Source organism: Bubalus kerabau, chromosome 4 (assembly GCF_029407905.1).
Source record: "Bubalus kerabau isolate K-KA32 ecotype Philippines breed swamp buffalo chromosome 4, PCC_UOA_SB_1v2, whole genome shotgun sequence".
NCBI classification, from domain to species: domain Eukaryota; kingdom Metazoa; phylum Chordata; class Mammalia; order Artiodactyla; family Bovidae; genus Bubalus; species Bubalus kerabau.
The window spans coordinates 53,416,665-53,434,103 of record NC_073627.1 but is presented as its reverse complement, the minus strand read 5'-3'; the positions used below and the strand labels follow the sequence as shown (position 1 = coordinate 53,434,103).

Genomic DNA, 17,439 nt, shown 5'->3' with positions numbered 1-17,439 from the left:
CGGTGGCCACCAGCCGGCTGCCCCGTCCCCCGGGGCTCAGCGCCTCCGCTGAAAGCTTCCCGGCCCTCCCTCACTCCCTTCTCTCTCCCCCTCCCCACGGAGCCTGGGCCCACGTGACCTCCAGGCGGCCAATGGGCGAGCAGAGAGGGCGAGCTGGTCCCTGTGGCCGCCATTAAAGCGAAGGGAAAACCCGTGAATTCGGATTAAAGGGGGAAAAACACCGCCCGCTGGGCCCACAAAATGGGGGAGACTACGGCGTCCCGGCGGTGAGGCCGCAGGAGAGCGGACGTTAGGCCGGTCTGGCTCAGGGACGACACGAAGACACAGCCAGAGAATGGTCTGAGCCCGCAGACGCCGCCACCAACCTCCGCCACTGAGGAGACTCTGGGCTTAAGGACATCGCCGCCGCCGGGCCGGGGGCCTGGGCTTCTCTCCCGGTTCTCGCCCTTCCCGCCCCTCTGCGGGCGCCTCTCCGCTCCGGGAGCACCCCTCCGGGGCTCGGGCTCTGCCCGCTCGGACTCGGTTTTAATTATTTATTCTGTAATTTATTATTTTTTCTGGTGGCAGGGGCACACATCCCCTCCGTCCCCCAAAGAGGGACGAGCGTCCGCGGGCTCCGAGGCGGCCGCAGTCCGGCCGGCGGGGCGAGCGCGGCGCGGCCCTCCCGCCTCCGGCCCTCGGCCCCGGGCGGCTGGGTGCCGGCCGGGCGGCGAGGGCTGCTCGCGGCGGCGGGGGGGTGGGTAGGGAGGGCGGGCGGCCCGGCGGCCTTCTCTTCCACCGCCCCCCCAACCACCACCCCCCCGCCCTCCCCGGTGTCTGTTTCTCTCTCTGGTCGGAGGCGGCGGTAATGGCGGATGGTGGGTTGTGGCGCCGGCGGCGGCTGCTGTGAGGGACGATGAGTTCCTCCTTCGTGCCGAACGGGGCCAGCCTGGAAGATTGTCACTGTAACCTCTTCTGCCTGGTGAGTGCCGGGCGGGGGCCGCGGCGGGCGAGCGGTGGGGGAGGGGCCGCGAGGTGCGCCCTTGGGCCGTGGGGGAGGGGGTCCGGGTCGGATCCAGATGCCCGAGTCCCCGGGCGAGGCCCGGCCCGAGCCGGCGCCGCGGGAGCCCCGCACCGGCCCGGAGCCGCCGTCCTCGCCCGCCGTCCCGGGCTGCCCTAGCAGCGTCGGCCTTTTCTCCCGTTTCTGACACTTTTCTCACCCGCAGTCCTGTCTCCCAACTTGGGCTCCTTTCCTGGCAGGACAGCGGCATTTCCCTCTTGTGTTGCTGGCTGAACTGTTGCTTGTCTCCTTATTGACCGTGTATCCCTTTTCTGCCACTTTCTATTATTGCCCATTCTCTCACTGCCTGGCTCTGCTCCTCTTGTTTTCCCCCAGTAAACGAGACCCCGGAACTTAGCAGTCCTTTAATTTTACGTGTTCTTTTTTTTTTTTTTTTTTAATAAAGATGAGTCAAACTGTAGGGGGTTCGTTTGTTCCTTGGGTGACTTGAGACTCTTTAAAAAAACAGTGAATGCCATTCCGTAGTTTTTCTTTTAAACTTTGGAAACACTTTGAGGTTTTGACAATCTCTAGCCGACATGCTTTTATTAGAACATTAGGTTTGTGAGAGTGGAGCGAACTTATGGAAGAGATGCTATGGTTCTGGACTAAATATTTTTATACAGAAGGCTGCTCCTCCTCTGACTGAAAAGTCAGGGGACGCTGGCTCTACGGATGGCAGTTGTGTTGGTTGGCTCCTGTCTGGGAACGTTTCAATAAAGACTTTCAAAAGTACCAACTGTTGCAAATACTCAGTCTGCAGTTGGATAGGAGCTTAGCTTCATCAATGATTTGAAGTTTCGGTAACTTTTTTTTTCATTTTCCCTGTCCTATGAGAAATATTAAGAGTGTGTGATAGGTAAGTGAATTGAGTGGGCGGAGCACAACTAGTTGGCAAGTGTAAACTGCCAGTCATGTATCAGCAGTTTCATTTTTGGCACCTTAAGCTTGCACTTTTAAGTTAGATTAAAAAATTACTGAATTCACGCTGATAATTTCTTTTACGATACTAAATTGAGATCTTTAATACCTTTCCCCCTTATAAAATGTTTCTTGTACAATATCCATTAATCAGCATCTCTTCAGATATAGTAGACAAACAGCAGGTTTTACATTTCTGTCTTCTCCAACTCAGTCTATTTTTGGTACTTTTAGGATCGGGTTCTTTGAAGATAAGACTAGCACAAATCTGACAGTTTTTTGTGAGCAGCTATTTGACTTTTCCTTAAAGGGATATGTAAAGATTTAACAAGAATGTTTTCAATTGTAGTTGAGATTTCTTTTCGTTAGAGCTGTGACTTCTATAAACACGGAATGATGAATCTTTAAAAGTTAATTTTGTAGTAAGTTTGATACCAAGAAACAAATGTAACCAGTAAGAACAGAATTTAGGACTGAGAGCAAATGTTTACTCAGTGTGCAGTATTAAAGTCTATGTTTATATTTAACATTATTAAAGTTTTTTAATTTATCCTTGGGACACATTTATTGACTTGTATTCAGTGACATGTCAGTATTAATTTTTTCAGTGTCTTTGTTCTTTTCCTTTAATTTTTGGTTGTTGAATTATCAAAATAAGCTTTTTTTTCCCCCCTTTCTTTTCTGGTCAGTCAGTTTTCAGTATCCCAAGGATATGTTGAAAAATTGTAATGTCTTCATGAAATAAGGGACTTTAATAGTGAGGACTTTTGATTTTGAGTGAATATGCAATAATAAAAAAATCATACTTTCTTTTCCTCAGGCTGACTTGACGGGAATTAAATGGAAGAGATATGTATGGCAAGGCCCAACTTCTGCCCCTATTCTGTTTCCGGTGACAGAGGAAGACCCCATTTTGAGCAGTTTTAGTCGCTGCCTGAAGGCAGATGTACTTGGTGTTTGGCGGCGTGATCAGAGACCTGGAAGAAGAGAATTGTGGATATTTTGGTGGGGTGAAGACCCCAATTTTGCTGACCTTATTCACCATGACTTATCAGGTGAAAGCAGCTTATCATTTCTAACTTAAAGATACAGCAATGTTGTATACTTTTCCTAAAAACATTTGTGTTACAAATAATTTTTTTGGTGGAATATTGTTTACTGTGAAGCCAGACAAAAATTCAGCTTCATGTTTTATTTCACTGCAGTTATTTTATTTTACTGAAAATTATGCATTTTATGGCAGGTTTTTTTGAGCCTTGAATAACTTTATTCTTCTACCTCCCAGCTTTCTCATGAATTTCTGGCAGACAGGCCCAAGGAAGGCGTGTTAGTAAATTAATTAAAATTAAGAAAAATGGAATTGGGGAGCATTTCCTAACAAAGTCAAAAAATACTTTTGAAACCAAGTGTAATTCATCTTTGAGTCAATTCTGCTACTACTCTCTTCTGTGTAAATATGCACACAGTTGTAGAAATATCTGGAAATATTGTAACTTTCTCATGTGCTTTTTTTCCCCCCAGGCATATAGTTTTTTCAGTATTTTTATTTGTGGTTGTTACATTATTAACAAATGAAGGCATATGTTAATTTTCTTATTCTTGGAATGTGATTCTTTTATTTTAGGTACTGTTCCATCAAAGACTGTCTTTGATATGAAACAGTGCCAACTTGTTTAGCTTTTATAGTGGGACATGTGTCATAATCTGAAAAGTTAGGGAAGTGATTCTATTATGAGCAAATTGATAAGGTTACTTCTGTCTTATTTTCTTGATATTTAGGACCAAATGTTACTTTCAAAAGAGAAACTATAATTCTTCATGTAGTACTGAAGCTTGTGTTTACTTTAGAGTCCATGTTAACTGAATCTTTGATAATAGGAATGTAAATGATTAGTTGTTTGCTGCAGTGTACCAGAGATTTCAGTAAGATGTAACATAATGATTCTTGACGAGAAAATTTGGGATTTTTAGATAACTGAAAAAGTTTTCTTATTGGAAATCAAGTACTCTGGAGTTTCTATTGTCTATTTGATCTATAGAACTTATTTTATTTTTGGATGTATGTAATCCAGGTGACTATCTCAAACAAGCACTTAAGACCAGTGTTTGTGCAGGAATGTGTGTGTTACATTTTTTATCTTCAAATTAACAAACCCTTCAGTCTTAATATTTATTTTTGAGAGTTGTTGCAATTCTTTTATGATCAGTGCTTTCCAGCTTTTCTAATAAGATCCTGCTGGAGAATCTAGCCCTTATTTTTAAGTATGTAGTGTGGTTCTAAATATATTAAATGATGAGTTTGTATATATGTATGTGTATATGATGTATGCATATACGTCAGAGTATAATAATTCCTTTATAGCATCAGCAAGGTGATGCTTTGTAATTGTCATGCCAAAAACTAAGCCTGCCAGCTTCCTTTTTCTTTCATTGACTTTAGGTATGCTTGAGTTATTTTAATCTTGAAGTGATTATAAATACCACCTTGCTAAAATATTTGAAGACTGTTTTAATATTATTGATCATATAGATAAACTTACGCTGACTTGGAAGTTTCAGTCTTCTTAATAAAGTTAGAACGTCTGAACAGACCATTTCCCTCTCCCCCAGATTCCATGAAATACATTTCGTGGAATCAGACATAATTTAACAGTTATGTAGTATTAGTATTACATTAGTAGGACTAACATTTTGAAAATTAAAAGCCTATTAAAGTTCATTGTGAACTGGCGTGATGTATATTAAAATACTATGGGTAGTTTTTTTTTTCTGTTTTAAATAGGTTTTCTCCTGAAAATTCACAGCTATTAAATTTTTTTCCTCTAGTTTGCTTATAAGCATAATTATTTAAAATAGTGCTGCCTATACTTTAAAATATTTATTTGAACATAATGAAAGTAATTTTGGAAGTTTAGGCTTTACTTGTCAGATTTTGCTGAATGCCAATTAACTTAAGAATTTTATCAGTGAAAGCAATTAAAATAGTAAACCTAAATATAGTAATGGTTATATGTAATCATATTTTCTCTTCCAAAGTCTGTCTGGTACTATCTTAAACAGTTTGTGTAGCCAATGGTATTTTTATAATGTTTTAGCTTTTTTTTTTAACCTGTCATTTACTTTAGAATGTTTTTACTTAAATCAGACATATCTTAAAGAATAATAAGGTCTTTTCAGATGGAGTATATTTGTCTCGCCCTTTTCTTTGCTCCAGGGACACCGTCTGCCTCCCTTTTGGGGTAATTAGTCTGCCGCTGTCTCTCGAGCTAACCCCTTTTTCATTTCTTCCCATCTGTGGCACTCCATCCCCTTCTTTTAAGCTCCCCTGAGAAGAGAGCAGCTGGACAGTAGGGGTGGCATCAGCTGCTGGAGGCAGTCCTGAGTTCCAAGTGGAGGTGTGGTAGCAAGGAGAGGGGAACCGGAAGGACCCAGGTGGTAACCAAAGAGCTGGTTAATTTAGGTTGAGTGTGCTCTTTGCAGGCAGTGTCTTCCTGTTGGTTCAGCAGCTACCACATCTTGTTACTGAAATATTTGTGATTGTGGCAGTAACTCTGCCGTTCTTGGTGAGAGAAGGCAGAAGCCATTCCTTTTTGCAGATGAGAATTCTCAGTTTTTCATATTAAGTCAGTAATAAAAGTGCAAAATTGCCTTTACTTCACCCCCTTAATTTCATTTGTGTCGTTCATAGTGCATTTTTTTTTTAAGTAACTTTTTGTTTTAAAATAGGTGTAGATTTCCATAAATTGAACAGAGACAGCATAGAGTTCGGAGCTACCCTCACCTAGTTTCTGGTATTGCTAACACCTTCCATCAGATGGTGCATTGTCCACAGCTAATGAAGCAATACTGATACATTGGTGTTACCTACAATCGATAGTTTCTTTGGTTATCCTTTATTTTTATTTAATGCCCTTTTTTATCCTATGATCTCATCAAGGATACTATATTACATTTAGTTGTCATGTTTCCTTTGACTGTTCTAGACTCTGACAGTTTCTCAGACTTGCTTTATTTTTAATGATCTTTATAGTTCTGAAGAGTCTAGTCAGGTTCCATAGTGCATTTTTAATTTCTGCCTGCCTCTTACATGTAGCACATGTTTGGGTCACCTTCCTTTCAAGTTTTGCTAATGTGTAGAAATAGAATATAAACTCGTTTTACTGCTAATTGGTAAAAGTCTTTTACAGCAAGCCAAATCTGATTCGATACTTTAACCCTCAGTTCGAAGTTTATTGTTGTCACTATAGGCTTTTAGTTTTTCCCTTGAAACAAAAATAAAAACAACTACCCCCTCTCTGAGGCTTGCATCTTAAAAAAAATTATAGTAGCTAGAATGTGATGAGACTCTGAGAAAACTGATACCCTGAGAATTGAAAAAACAGAATCAGTCAGGGCTAAAAATATATCTTTCCTGGCTCCTGTGGTATTTATGCAGGATTTTAGTGACATATCCAAATACTTTTATTATAACAATTTCATCGTAAATACTGTCAAATAGGTCATTGTTTAGTCTTAGAATTTAATTTTAGATGCTTTTACTGAAGAATATTAATTACAGTGGAATTTAACCTTAAGTGACAGCTTTAACAAGATTGACAAATAGATAAATAGCAGCCAAGTATAGCAGTCTAGTGTTAGTCAACTAAAAATTTATTTTATGCCTCAGGTAGCCTGAAGAGAGTTAATTCATTTCTGTCTTCTGTTACATAATTTACTTGTGATCCAACTTTTTATGTTTGCTGGTCTTCTAGGGACAGCATTGCCATGCTTTTCTGTGTACTATCAAGCAAGAAAAGTGTATTTTTTAGATCTTCAAATCAAAGATAAACAAAAGAGGCTGCTTTTAAACCAGTTTTTCAGGTTTTGCTGATTGATAATGCTGCGAATTTAAGGCTCTCAGCAATTTGCTGAAAGAGCAGCTTATGAATGGGCAATTATTAGTCAAGACAGGTGCTAAACTAGACACTTAAACATTTCTCTATTCTTTCAAGAAATACATAGTATTTTCAACAATGGTCTATTTTGACCCATTTATTATTTTTTAGTATATGCTGCATTTTAATAGCCTGGCAGACTTACTTAGGTAGATTCCTTTTTTACTGGCTTACCACTATGAGGATATTTAACAATGTCAGTTTTGAGAAAACTGAGTACAAATGCTAAGGTATATCAAAATTTTTTTTTGTTTTTATTTTTCCCCCTACTCATAGAGAATTATTTTGATGACCTATCACATCCTTTTGTATCACTATACTCTGTAGCCTCAGAAAATTATGGAAATCAAATTTAGCGTTTGAACTTACTCATTGTTCAAATATTTTGTAAAAATTTTTCAAGTAACAGTAACGGTTAAGAGTTCTAATCCTAAGGCTAACAGAAAAGTACTAAAAACACAGAATTGAAACTGTTTTCTCTGGGGATACAGATAGAAGAGGAGGGAAACATTTATTTAAATACATTAAGTAGACTTTTTCCGTTAGGCTGTGGTTAATTAAGTTCAAAAAAGTTAGGTAAAGATTTGCCCCTGTGTTCCCCCTCCCACCCTTTTCTGTTATGCTGGTGTTGAGACACAAAGGCTTATTTTAATTAATGTAAGGGGTGTATGCCACTATGTCTTTGGTGGCTTGGTTGTACCATTTTGTTTTTTATATCTATGAATACAAGATGTGGAGAAGTACTTTTATTATGGTTACTATAATATCAAGATAGAAGCTTGGCCTAGTAGGCTTCTTTCTGAGTAACACTTCCCCCGCCCCTCAAAAAAAAAAAACCTTCTGACTTTTCATTGAATGTTATTAGGAATTATTCTTATTTCCTCAGCAATGAAAAATCAAATTGTTATTTAGTGTGATGGTTGCTTAGTTATCTACTATATAGGTGAAGATGTGCTTAAGAGATTTGTTGGCCTTAGAAAATCCTAACAGGTGATCAGATCTTTGTTTTATGCATAACTCCCATTTAGTGTTAATGAGCATTGTGGGCATTTGTGGGTTTAATGTAAAATGAGGGTTAAGTTCACCTGAGTTTTTCTAGACAGAGAATTAGAGCAATGAGAGAAAAATGCTTGAATATTAATACTGATTAATTTTCTAAACTATATTTAGTTTTCTTAAACTATTAACGACATACAGGTTTAACTGAAATAGATTTTTTAAAATACAATCTTAATATGTAAAAATTAATAAAAATTATTGTATTGCAGTTTTTACTATTTTAAAGATTTTTAACTTTTGGGTAAGAAGGTGAATTCAGTCTCAAGTTTTAAGTGAGTAATTTTCTGATATTTGAAGTTTATAGTGACTGTAGATGTTTGAAATGTAATGGTATCTGTGTTTTGGTTCTTTGTTGCTTAAAACTTAGAAGTAGTTTGAGAAAAGATTTTGGTAGGGGCTTCTTGTGTATGACATGTTACTCCATTGCATTTCCTTAGAAGGTAAGGATTTTTGAGGTAAAAGGCTATAAAAAGTACACCAGGACCCACTCCAGTGTTCTTGCTTGGAGAATCCCAGGGATCGGGGGAGCCTGGTGGGCTGCCGTCTATGGGGTCGCACGGAGTTGGACACGACTGAAGCGACTTAGCAGCAGCAGTGGCTATATATCCAGCTGAAGACTAGCCAGGGGGGTACTCTTTCTGTCCCCTTCTGATGCCTATGTCAGAAGCTTTCTCTGTCTCCTTTATACTTTAATAAAACTTTATTACACACACACACACACACACACACACACACACACAAAGTACACTAGGTAGTTTATAAAGAAGTGAAGAATTCCAGCATAATTCTTTTGGAATTAAGAATATGTGTACTTTTAGTAATCATAGATCACATAATTTTAGATAAAACTTTTAATGTAACTTTCGTTTTGAAATGATAGAAACTGATTAGACTAAAAACAGATTGATAAAGTTTTGATTTTTTTTTTCTCTCAATAACTTAGATATGCTTGTGATCTAGACTTTATAAATAAAGTGAAGCCACTGTGTGCCACTTCCCTTCTAGCCTCCTGTTTCCTTTAATAAAGTGAAACTTGGGAAATTTTGGCTTTAATTGGAAGTAGATAAGGATGTCTATAATACAGTAGAATATGAAGAACTTCTGTTTATTATTAATGATTTAAAAATTATTTCAACTCTCAAATATGGTCATTTTCTAAAGCTTTTCTCACTTTTAAAAAGCTTATCCTTCGGAAAAAATGAGTTGATTTGAAAGATTTTTACTGTAATTTAGGAAACGAACAACATAAAATCAACATTAACTTTTGTAGTAGCACAAATTTCTAGTGAAGTTAAAGTCCACTGTCATTGTGCTATTGTGCTTTTGAGTTAATGTTTATTCTGCTCAGTTGTTGTACAAGTTATGAATGTTTGCCATCTGTCACTCTTAATATGTGTCTCTGCTTTTATTCTAAAGCATCATGGTTTATTATTTTTCTTTTGGGATAGTTATGCATTTTTAGTGTTGAATTAAGAAAGATTTTTTTTTTTACTTAAATTGAAAGAAGGTCCATACTTTAAAAATGTTTTATAAAGTTAAATAGACTATAGGAGTATGCCACACTGTTTTATATTTGAAATAGCAAATTAAAATATTCCAAAAGTTAAAATGTTGACGGCAGTAGCTCCTATTTATAGTAGGGTTCCTTGGATGCTTTCTTACAGGTATAGATGGATAGAGAGTAAAAAGCTTTTTTTCTGAACCACATCCATACTTATCTCAAAATGACTATGTTGTTGTTATTTTTTTTTGTAACTTCACTTGGAGTAGTTAATAGATTTGCTGGCAAAATTGAGGCTGTATAGTTAGCAAAGGTTGCAAAAACCAAGATGATGGCATCCAGTCCCATCACTTCATGGGAAATAGAAGGGGAAAAAGTAGAAGCAGTGACAGGTCTTATTTTCTTGGGCTTCAGAATCACTGTGAATGGTGACTGCGGCCATGAAATTAAAAGACGCTTGCTCCTTGGAAGAAAAGATATGGCAAACCTAGACAGCGTATTAAAAAGCAGAGACATCACTTTGCTGACAAAGGTCTGTATGGTCAAAGATATGGTTTTCCAGTATTCATGTACAAATGTGAAAGTTGGACCGTAAGGAAGAAATAGTGTTTTTGAATTGTGGTGCTGGAGAAGACTCTTGAGAATCCCTTGGACATCAAGATCAAGCCAGTCAATCCAGTCAACCCTGAATATTCATTGGAGGGATTGATGCTGAAGCTAGAGCTCCAATACTTAGGTCACCTGATGTGAAGAGCCAACTCATTGGAGAAGACCCTGATGCTGGGGAAGATTGAAGGCAAAAGGAGAAGGGGGCAGCAGAGGATAAGATGGGTTGGATGGCTTCACTGACTCAATGTACATGAATTTGAGCAAACTCTAGGAGATGGTGAGAAGGACAGGAAAGCCTGGTGTGCTGCAGTCCATGGGGTCACAAAGAGCTGGACACGACTTGGCGACTAAACTACCAACATAACTTTATATCAGAAGTGCCATTTAAAATTTGTCTTTAAATTTTTAAATTTCTCCCCCATGTAGAGAATCTTATACTAAATAGTAAGCATGGGAATCATTTGGTTGAAATGAGACCTAAGGTGGCTGATAATGCGCTACTTGTTAGGCTCTGTGCCAGAAACTTCCTTTTTATCCATCACTTATTTTTATAGTTGAGTCGTGGATTAGAATGCTGATGGACGTAAGATGTTTTGAGTTTAATTATTAACTGTCTAGTTTTTTTTTTTTTTTTTGGCAGGGTGAATGACTGGAAGAGTTAGGACAAAGTAACTAACAAGTGAGTCAACTTAGAAATTGGCACTTTAGGTATAGAGTGTGTGGTATTTCCCTTGGTTATGCAAATGTCCTATTCATTTATACAGAAACCAAATCAGTATGTTTGTGATATATCATTGCTTTTTTATGTGGTGGGAAAATAATTTTCAGGTAATTTAATAGAGTACATGGCACTTTGGCCTTTTATTCTCTATGGATTAGCTTTGAAACCTGATGTTTTAGTGTCTAGAGAGATAGCAAAGTGGTTGTAGTTCAATATTCTGAGGTGAAGTAGGGTTTATGAATTTAGGGATTAAACTGTAATACGTTCAGTTTAACTCTGAGTAGATGCAGTGCCTCTATGTTACTTTTTGTTTCTTTCATTTCTTTTATAGAAGAGGAAGATGGAGTGTGGGAGAATGGACTTTCCTATGAATGCCGAACTTTGCTTTTCAAAGCAGTTCACAATCTGTTGGAACGGTGTTTAATGAACCGGAACTTTGTACGTATTGGCAAGTGGTTTGTGAAGCCTTATGAAAAAGATGAAAAACCTATAAATAAAAGGTAAGCTATCTTTAAACTCTTACTTGATATTTCTTTAGGCTTGTTAATATTAATGACTTTATAGAATGTGTGCTAAAACTAATATCTCACAGACATTCAGAAGGTTAACTTTGGCAAAGTCCTATGAGTATTCAGTTTTCTTTGATTCCTTCATTCTTTCTTTTACACATTTTAAGAATTTTCTTGTAGTACAGATAGGCTATGTGTCAGTACAGTGGCTTAAGTTTTGATTTGGGATAATAGAAAAAATGTGAGATGAAAGCAGAGACTTACGCATTGAAGTATATATATTTTTTAGTACGAGTGGAAATACATTCATGGTACTCTGTTAAAATTAAGTAGTATTAATATTTTTTTTAGATGGTGATCTGTAGTCATGTTTGGGTTGAGGTAATCCTCATTCTCAGCATCTTTTTGCTTTAATTAAAGTTATTTAAGTTTGTATGTTTCTATGTAGGACATGTTTACTTTTGGGGTGCTTATGATTTTCTTCAGCTTTAAATTAAGCAAATTCATGATGCTAATGTGTAGGATAGTTGCAGATGGAGGCACAGAAGACTTAAGACATATTCAGGTAAAAGCTTTAGGTTACTACAGTTCTCTGGTTTAAATAATATGAGGCGTAATCTGTTAGAAGATTTAGTTGCAAGCAGTTGTTGAATTAGTGAGACTTGAAGAGAAATGAAACAGTGGTGTGTAAGATGGGATATGGGAAAAGAAAAAAATGAAGGAAATTTATTGGTTTTCCCTAAAAGATGTGATGGTTGTAATCATTATTGAGATGTCATTTTATGTCAGGTGCACATCTTTTTTCATCCCTTTCTAGTTTCATTATAATCAATGAGTAGGTAAGACATATCAAGGCTTTCATTTTTTCTCTCTGAAAATTAAAACAAACCTTTATTGTCAAAGAATAATTGTACAAGGTAGGAGTGCATTCAGTTGCAAATGACAAAAAAGTCCTAACTAGCTTATGTAGGAACTGATTTTTCTTAATAGTCTAGAAATAGAATAGAAGATACGTTCAATGATACCATCAAAACTTAGGTTCCCTGGAGTTTTCTGCTCTTTTATCTCTAGCCTTTGGCTTTTATCTTCATGGTTCCAGTAAGTGTTCCATCTCCAGACTTCACTCACGGTGGATTCCAGGCAGGAAGAGGAAGGGAAGGAGGAGATGAGAAGGGGTGACCATTGGATCAGAAATTAGATTCTTTTCTGGAACTTTTAGCTGACATATCATTGGCTATCTTAAGATAAATACTCTGTACATGGGAACATTGCCACTCTGAGCAAAATAAACCTTGGTTAGTAAGAGGAAATGGAGAATAGATAGGAGGTAGTCAGTTTGAAGAATTCAAGCTGATTACCAAGAATTAAAAAGAGAACCTGTAATCCTGAGCCCCAACTACTAGATGTGCTCCTCAGAGGCAATCCCTTTAAATTCTTCTAACTTAACTTTAATCTACCCGTTTAAAAACTTACAAGCAAATGCTAATTATTGAGCTGTTATTTCAGTTATTCAAGATTTAATCTTCTATTAATAATTTAGCTATCTTACCGTCCCCTCCACCCCAGCCATCTCCCAACTCCCATCCCTACCACTTGGACATTGGCATACTGAGATACTCTGTTCTCCTGTCCTTTCTTTTTTTTCCCTTATCTTACCTATTGTTATGAGATTTGGTTAAAAAAAAAAAAAGTACCTATTGTTTCTATTATAATTTTATAAATATTTAGTGAGTCATACAGCATGTAGGATTACATTCCATTTTATTTTTCCCAGTGTTAATGTGATTACCTCTTTTTTCCCTTAATTACCTATGTCAAGGGTTGGTAAACTACTCCGCACAGGGAAGATATAGCCTGCCCCCTGTTTTTGTAAATTTCATTGTAACACAGCCTTGTTCCTTCATTTTTGGATTACTTTATGCCTGCTTTCACACTCCAGCAGAGTTGAATAGTTGTGATAAGAGACTGATGATCCCACAATACCTAAAATATTTCTCTGGCTTTTTACAGATAGTTTGCTGATCCCCAACCTGTATACTTACTGGTAATTCGCCCCTAGGCTATCTACAGGAAGTATAAGTCTCCCCTCTACCTTTAAGAAGTTTGTGTAATCTTTTAATTTCTTCTGACTCTCTCTCAGTATCCCTGTTTGAACCCTTCATTGTTCGATTCTGTTTTGGACTTGTTTTATTAGGCCTGTTTCACAGTAGTCATCTTGGGAATTTGCTTTGCCTTTTTGTCTGTGTTGGGTCACTTATTTCCTGGATCTCATGTTTTGTTTTTTTGTTGTTTTGGTAATGCCCATCTACCTGTAGTTTCCTGAGAAGAGAGTACATAAGAAGTAATATTTTTGAGATCCTGGATTGTCTGAATTATCTCCTTTTCTACTCTTAAGACTTCTGGGCACTGAAATGCTGATTGGAAGTTCTGTATGTGTAAATAGCTATGAAGCAAGCTGCAAGCTTTAGTAAGGTGATTGGGACTTGGCCATTTTTATTTAAAACTGTACTCTTATAGTAGCCACCAGTCAATTATAGCTATTTAAATTTCAGTGAATTGAAAAAATAAAAATTCAGTTCCTCAGTTGTCTAAACCACATTTTGAATACTCTTACGAGTGCTGGTTATTGTATTGCATAAGTTCTTTTGGATGATATTGCTTACACCAGAGCCTTTACACTTAAAATAATGCCTCAGCATCACTAAAGAAGTCAGTTAAGGGTGTTTTTGTTTTTGTTTTTTTTTGGAGGGGTTGGGCAGTAACTGAAAGACTACTTTAAACTTCACTCGTAAAGCTTTGTCTTCTTTCATACACCTGTGGCTTTTACACAGTCCCTTCAACTCCATCTTATTTAAATAGAAGCACCACAAGATTTAAGGTGGCTTATTAAGTAGCCATTTTGTATAGCTTTGGGATATCCTTTGATTGGATTCCTCAATACCTTTGAAAACTTAACTTCTACGGAAGCTATTATGTTTTCTCAGGACTCAATTCTTTTCTTCTTGTCTTCTAAGATGGCACTGTCTAATAGAAATACAATATGAGTCAATATGTATTTTAAAATCTTGCAGTAGGCACATTAAAGAAAGTTTTTTAAAAAGTGAAATTGATTTTCATATATTTAACCCAATATATCTAAAATATTTCAGTATGTAATTGCATATGCAAATGATATTAATGAGGTAGTTTACTTTTTTTAAAACTAGGTCTTTGAAATCTAATATGCATTTCATTCTTTAGAGTACATCTCAATGTGATCTGTCCACATTTACAAGTGCTCGATAGTCATGTGTATATTGGTTTGCATCAGTGGTGATGAACCCTCTTGGAATTGTATGCTAAATTGGGATTGTACTTGAGACTCAAAAATAGGGGAACTTCCAATTTCTGTCAAGATGTCCTTTATTTGCTAAGTTGGGCCTGGTTACTGTCTTATTTTTCCTCCTCTTAGCTTAGTCTATCATTAATGTCCATCATCAAGATTATTCTGAAGTCCTCAGTGATGATATAATAGTACTTAAGACCTAATGAAATCTCTCTGTGATGTTTGAGTCATTAGGATTTGCATGGTCAGTTTTCCCCATTCTCATGCTTTCTAGAAACATTTTTGAGAAAAATTCAGGACTAGGAAAGACTTTTTTCTCTCTTTTTTCCTTCCAATTAAGCTTTTCTTACTGTCATTTCTTACTGTGATTCTTAGAGATTCATGCAAATCTGTCTTTTTGAACTGTTGGTTTTAGATATGAATGATAATAGAGAAATTTTGTTTTTCTGAAGGGGAGAAGGGAATGAGAAACCTTTGCGTAAGCAGAACTGACCAGGCCGTGTTTGAAATCAGGGCTTAATAGGTGTTAAATCAGTTTTCAAAACAGACCTGTTAGTCCAGTTTTACAGTTGTTAAATCTGAAGAATAGGGAGGTTAAGGAACTTCTTGGAATTCATACGTCTTGCAGGTATTGGAGCTGGATTATAGGGCATGAAAAAATATGAGACAGATTGTGCCCTGTAGATCGCTGTATCTCCTGTACCTACGTGTTATTGTTTTATTTATTTTTTATTATTTAAAAAAATCTTTTAGCTGTGTCACACAGCATTGTGGGATCTTAGTTCCCTGACCAGAGATTGAACCCACACCACGTGATCTGCATTAGCCCACCAGGGAGGTCTTAACCTACATCTTTTTAAAGTTATAGAAAATAGTAAAACAGAAGACTTAAAAATATTAGGGAGATGCTATATTCTCTGAGCATTTGAAGTTGTAAACCAAAATAATGTCATTGCTTTCTGAGTATTCTTTACTATATAATGTAAGTGATGTGTTCACTAAGTGAGCTGAAGTATATAAAATTCACAGATAAAGGTGTTATATTCTGGATTTTAATATATATCTTTTGTTCATTCAGATATGCATGGTAAGGATATTTGATATTGAAATTGTACCTATAAATTTAAGGAATTTAAAGAATCACTCTGAGGGCTACAGAAATACAGATTAATGCAGTGGTCTGGTCCAAACTTGTCTGGATATGGAATCACCTTGAGAGAATAAAAACATAATCTGTGTATTAACCTGGGAATGTGGTGTAGGGTTTGGAATTTATAAAAGATCTCTGTGTGGTTCTAATGAAAGATAGGTTTGAAAACTATTTAATCAATGGAATAAAAATCTTGAATTAGGATGACTAGGATTCTTTTTTTGTGTGGTATAATATAAACAACACAAGTTACCATTTTAGCCATTTTTTAAGTGTATGGTACAGTAACATTAATTACATTCATACTGTCATGCACCCATCACACTATCGCCAGAAATTTTTCATCATTCCAGGCTGAAAATTTGCCCATTGATTAATGACTCCCTATTTTCTCCCCCTCACAGCCCAAGGTAACCACCATTCTACTTTTTGTCTCTATGAATTTGACTGTTCTAGATACCTTACATAAGTGAAATCAAAAGGTATTTGTCCTTTAGTGTCTGGCTTATTTCACTTAGCACCATGTTCTCAAGGTTCTTATCCAAGTTGTAGCATGCACTTTCATTTCTCTTTATAAAATATTTACATATTTCTTTATTTGACTGTTCTGGGTCTTAGTTGCAGCATTCAGGATCTTTAGTTGCAGCATGCATCTTGTTGGATCTAGTTCCCAACCAGGGATCGAACCTAGGCCCTGAATTGGGAGTGTGGAGTCAGCCACTGGACCATCAGGGAAGTCCCCGTTTCTTTTTAAGACTGAGTAATTTTCCATTGTATTTTTATACCACATCTTGTTTATCCACTCATCTGTCAGTTGACATTTGGGTTATTTCTACTTTTTGTCTATTGTGAATAATGCTGCTATAAATATTAGTATACAAATATCTATTCAAGTCCTTGCTTTCAGTTCTTTTGGAAACATACAAGAAGTAGATTTGCTAGGGCATACAGTAATTCTATTTTAATTTATTTTTTGAGGAATCTCTGAAGTCTTTTCCACTGTGGCTGCCCCATTTTATATTCCTGTGAGCAGTGTAGGAGGATTGCAGTTTCTACACATCCTCACCAATACTTCATTTTTTAAAAAATAGCAGCCATCCTTATGGATGTGAAGTAGTTATCTCATTGTCATTTTAATTTGCATTTTCTAAATGACTAGTGATGTTGAGCATCTTTTCACCTGTTGGGTGGCTGTGTATCTTCTTCAAATGTCTGTTGAAGTCCTTTGCCCATTTTAATTGATTGTTAGGATGACTAGAACTTTAAGTCAACACTCCCTTTAAATAGGTTTATGATTTTAAGACAAGTCAGTTAACTTCTTTGTGTCTTGAATTCCCTACCAGCAAAATGGGATATCATCTTTCTGTACCTGCCTAACAGAAGTGCTAAGAATACAGCACTTCCTAAAGCAGTATACTTACCTGTTACAGTATTAGAACAGCCGACTTTAATCTATAAGCATATTTTCAATTTATGTCTTAGAAATAAAGAATCTTTTGTTTAATTTCAGTACTTAACATTTTTCTACAACAGAAGATTATCTGTCCAGGTTTCATCTGTAAAATTATGCCTTATTCTTACCTTTTTGCTTTGGTTGTTACTGTAAAAGCTCCTGGAGAGCAGTTTTATTCTCCATAATACTTTATGGTACATAACAGTACCTTGGATTCT

The 17,439-nt window shown here is 37.0% G+C and overlaps 1 protein-coding gene across 2 annotated transcripts in view; it reads left to right on the top strand.

The window, feature by feature from the left end:
- Positions 1–437: 437 nt before the first annotated feature.
- The window catches only part of MED13 (mediator complex subunit 13), a 97,762-nt gene continuing 80,760 nt past the window's right edge, over positions 438–17,439 (top strand). The window contains exons 1-3 of one of the 2 annotated variants that reach the window (XM_055577431.1): positions 438–961; positions 2,781–3,015; positions 11,116–11,284. In XM_055577431.1, coding sequence (XP_055433406.1) covers positions 896–961; positions 2,781–3,015; positions 11,116–11,284 — 470 coding nt within the window. In that variant the 5' untranslated portion in view covers positions 438–895. Of the gene's footprint in view, positions 962–2,780; positions 3,016–10,703; positions 10,743–11,115; positions 11,285–17,439 lie in introns of those variants that run through there. The other variant, XM_055577432.1, reaches the window with a different exon arrangement.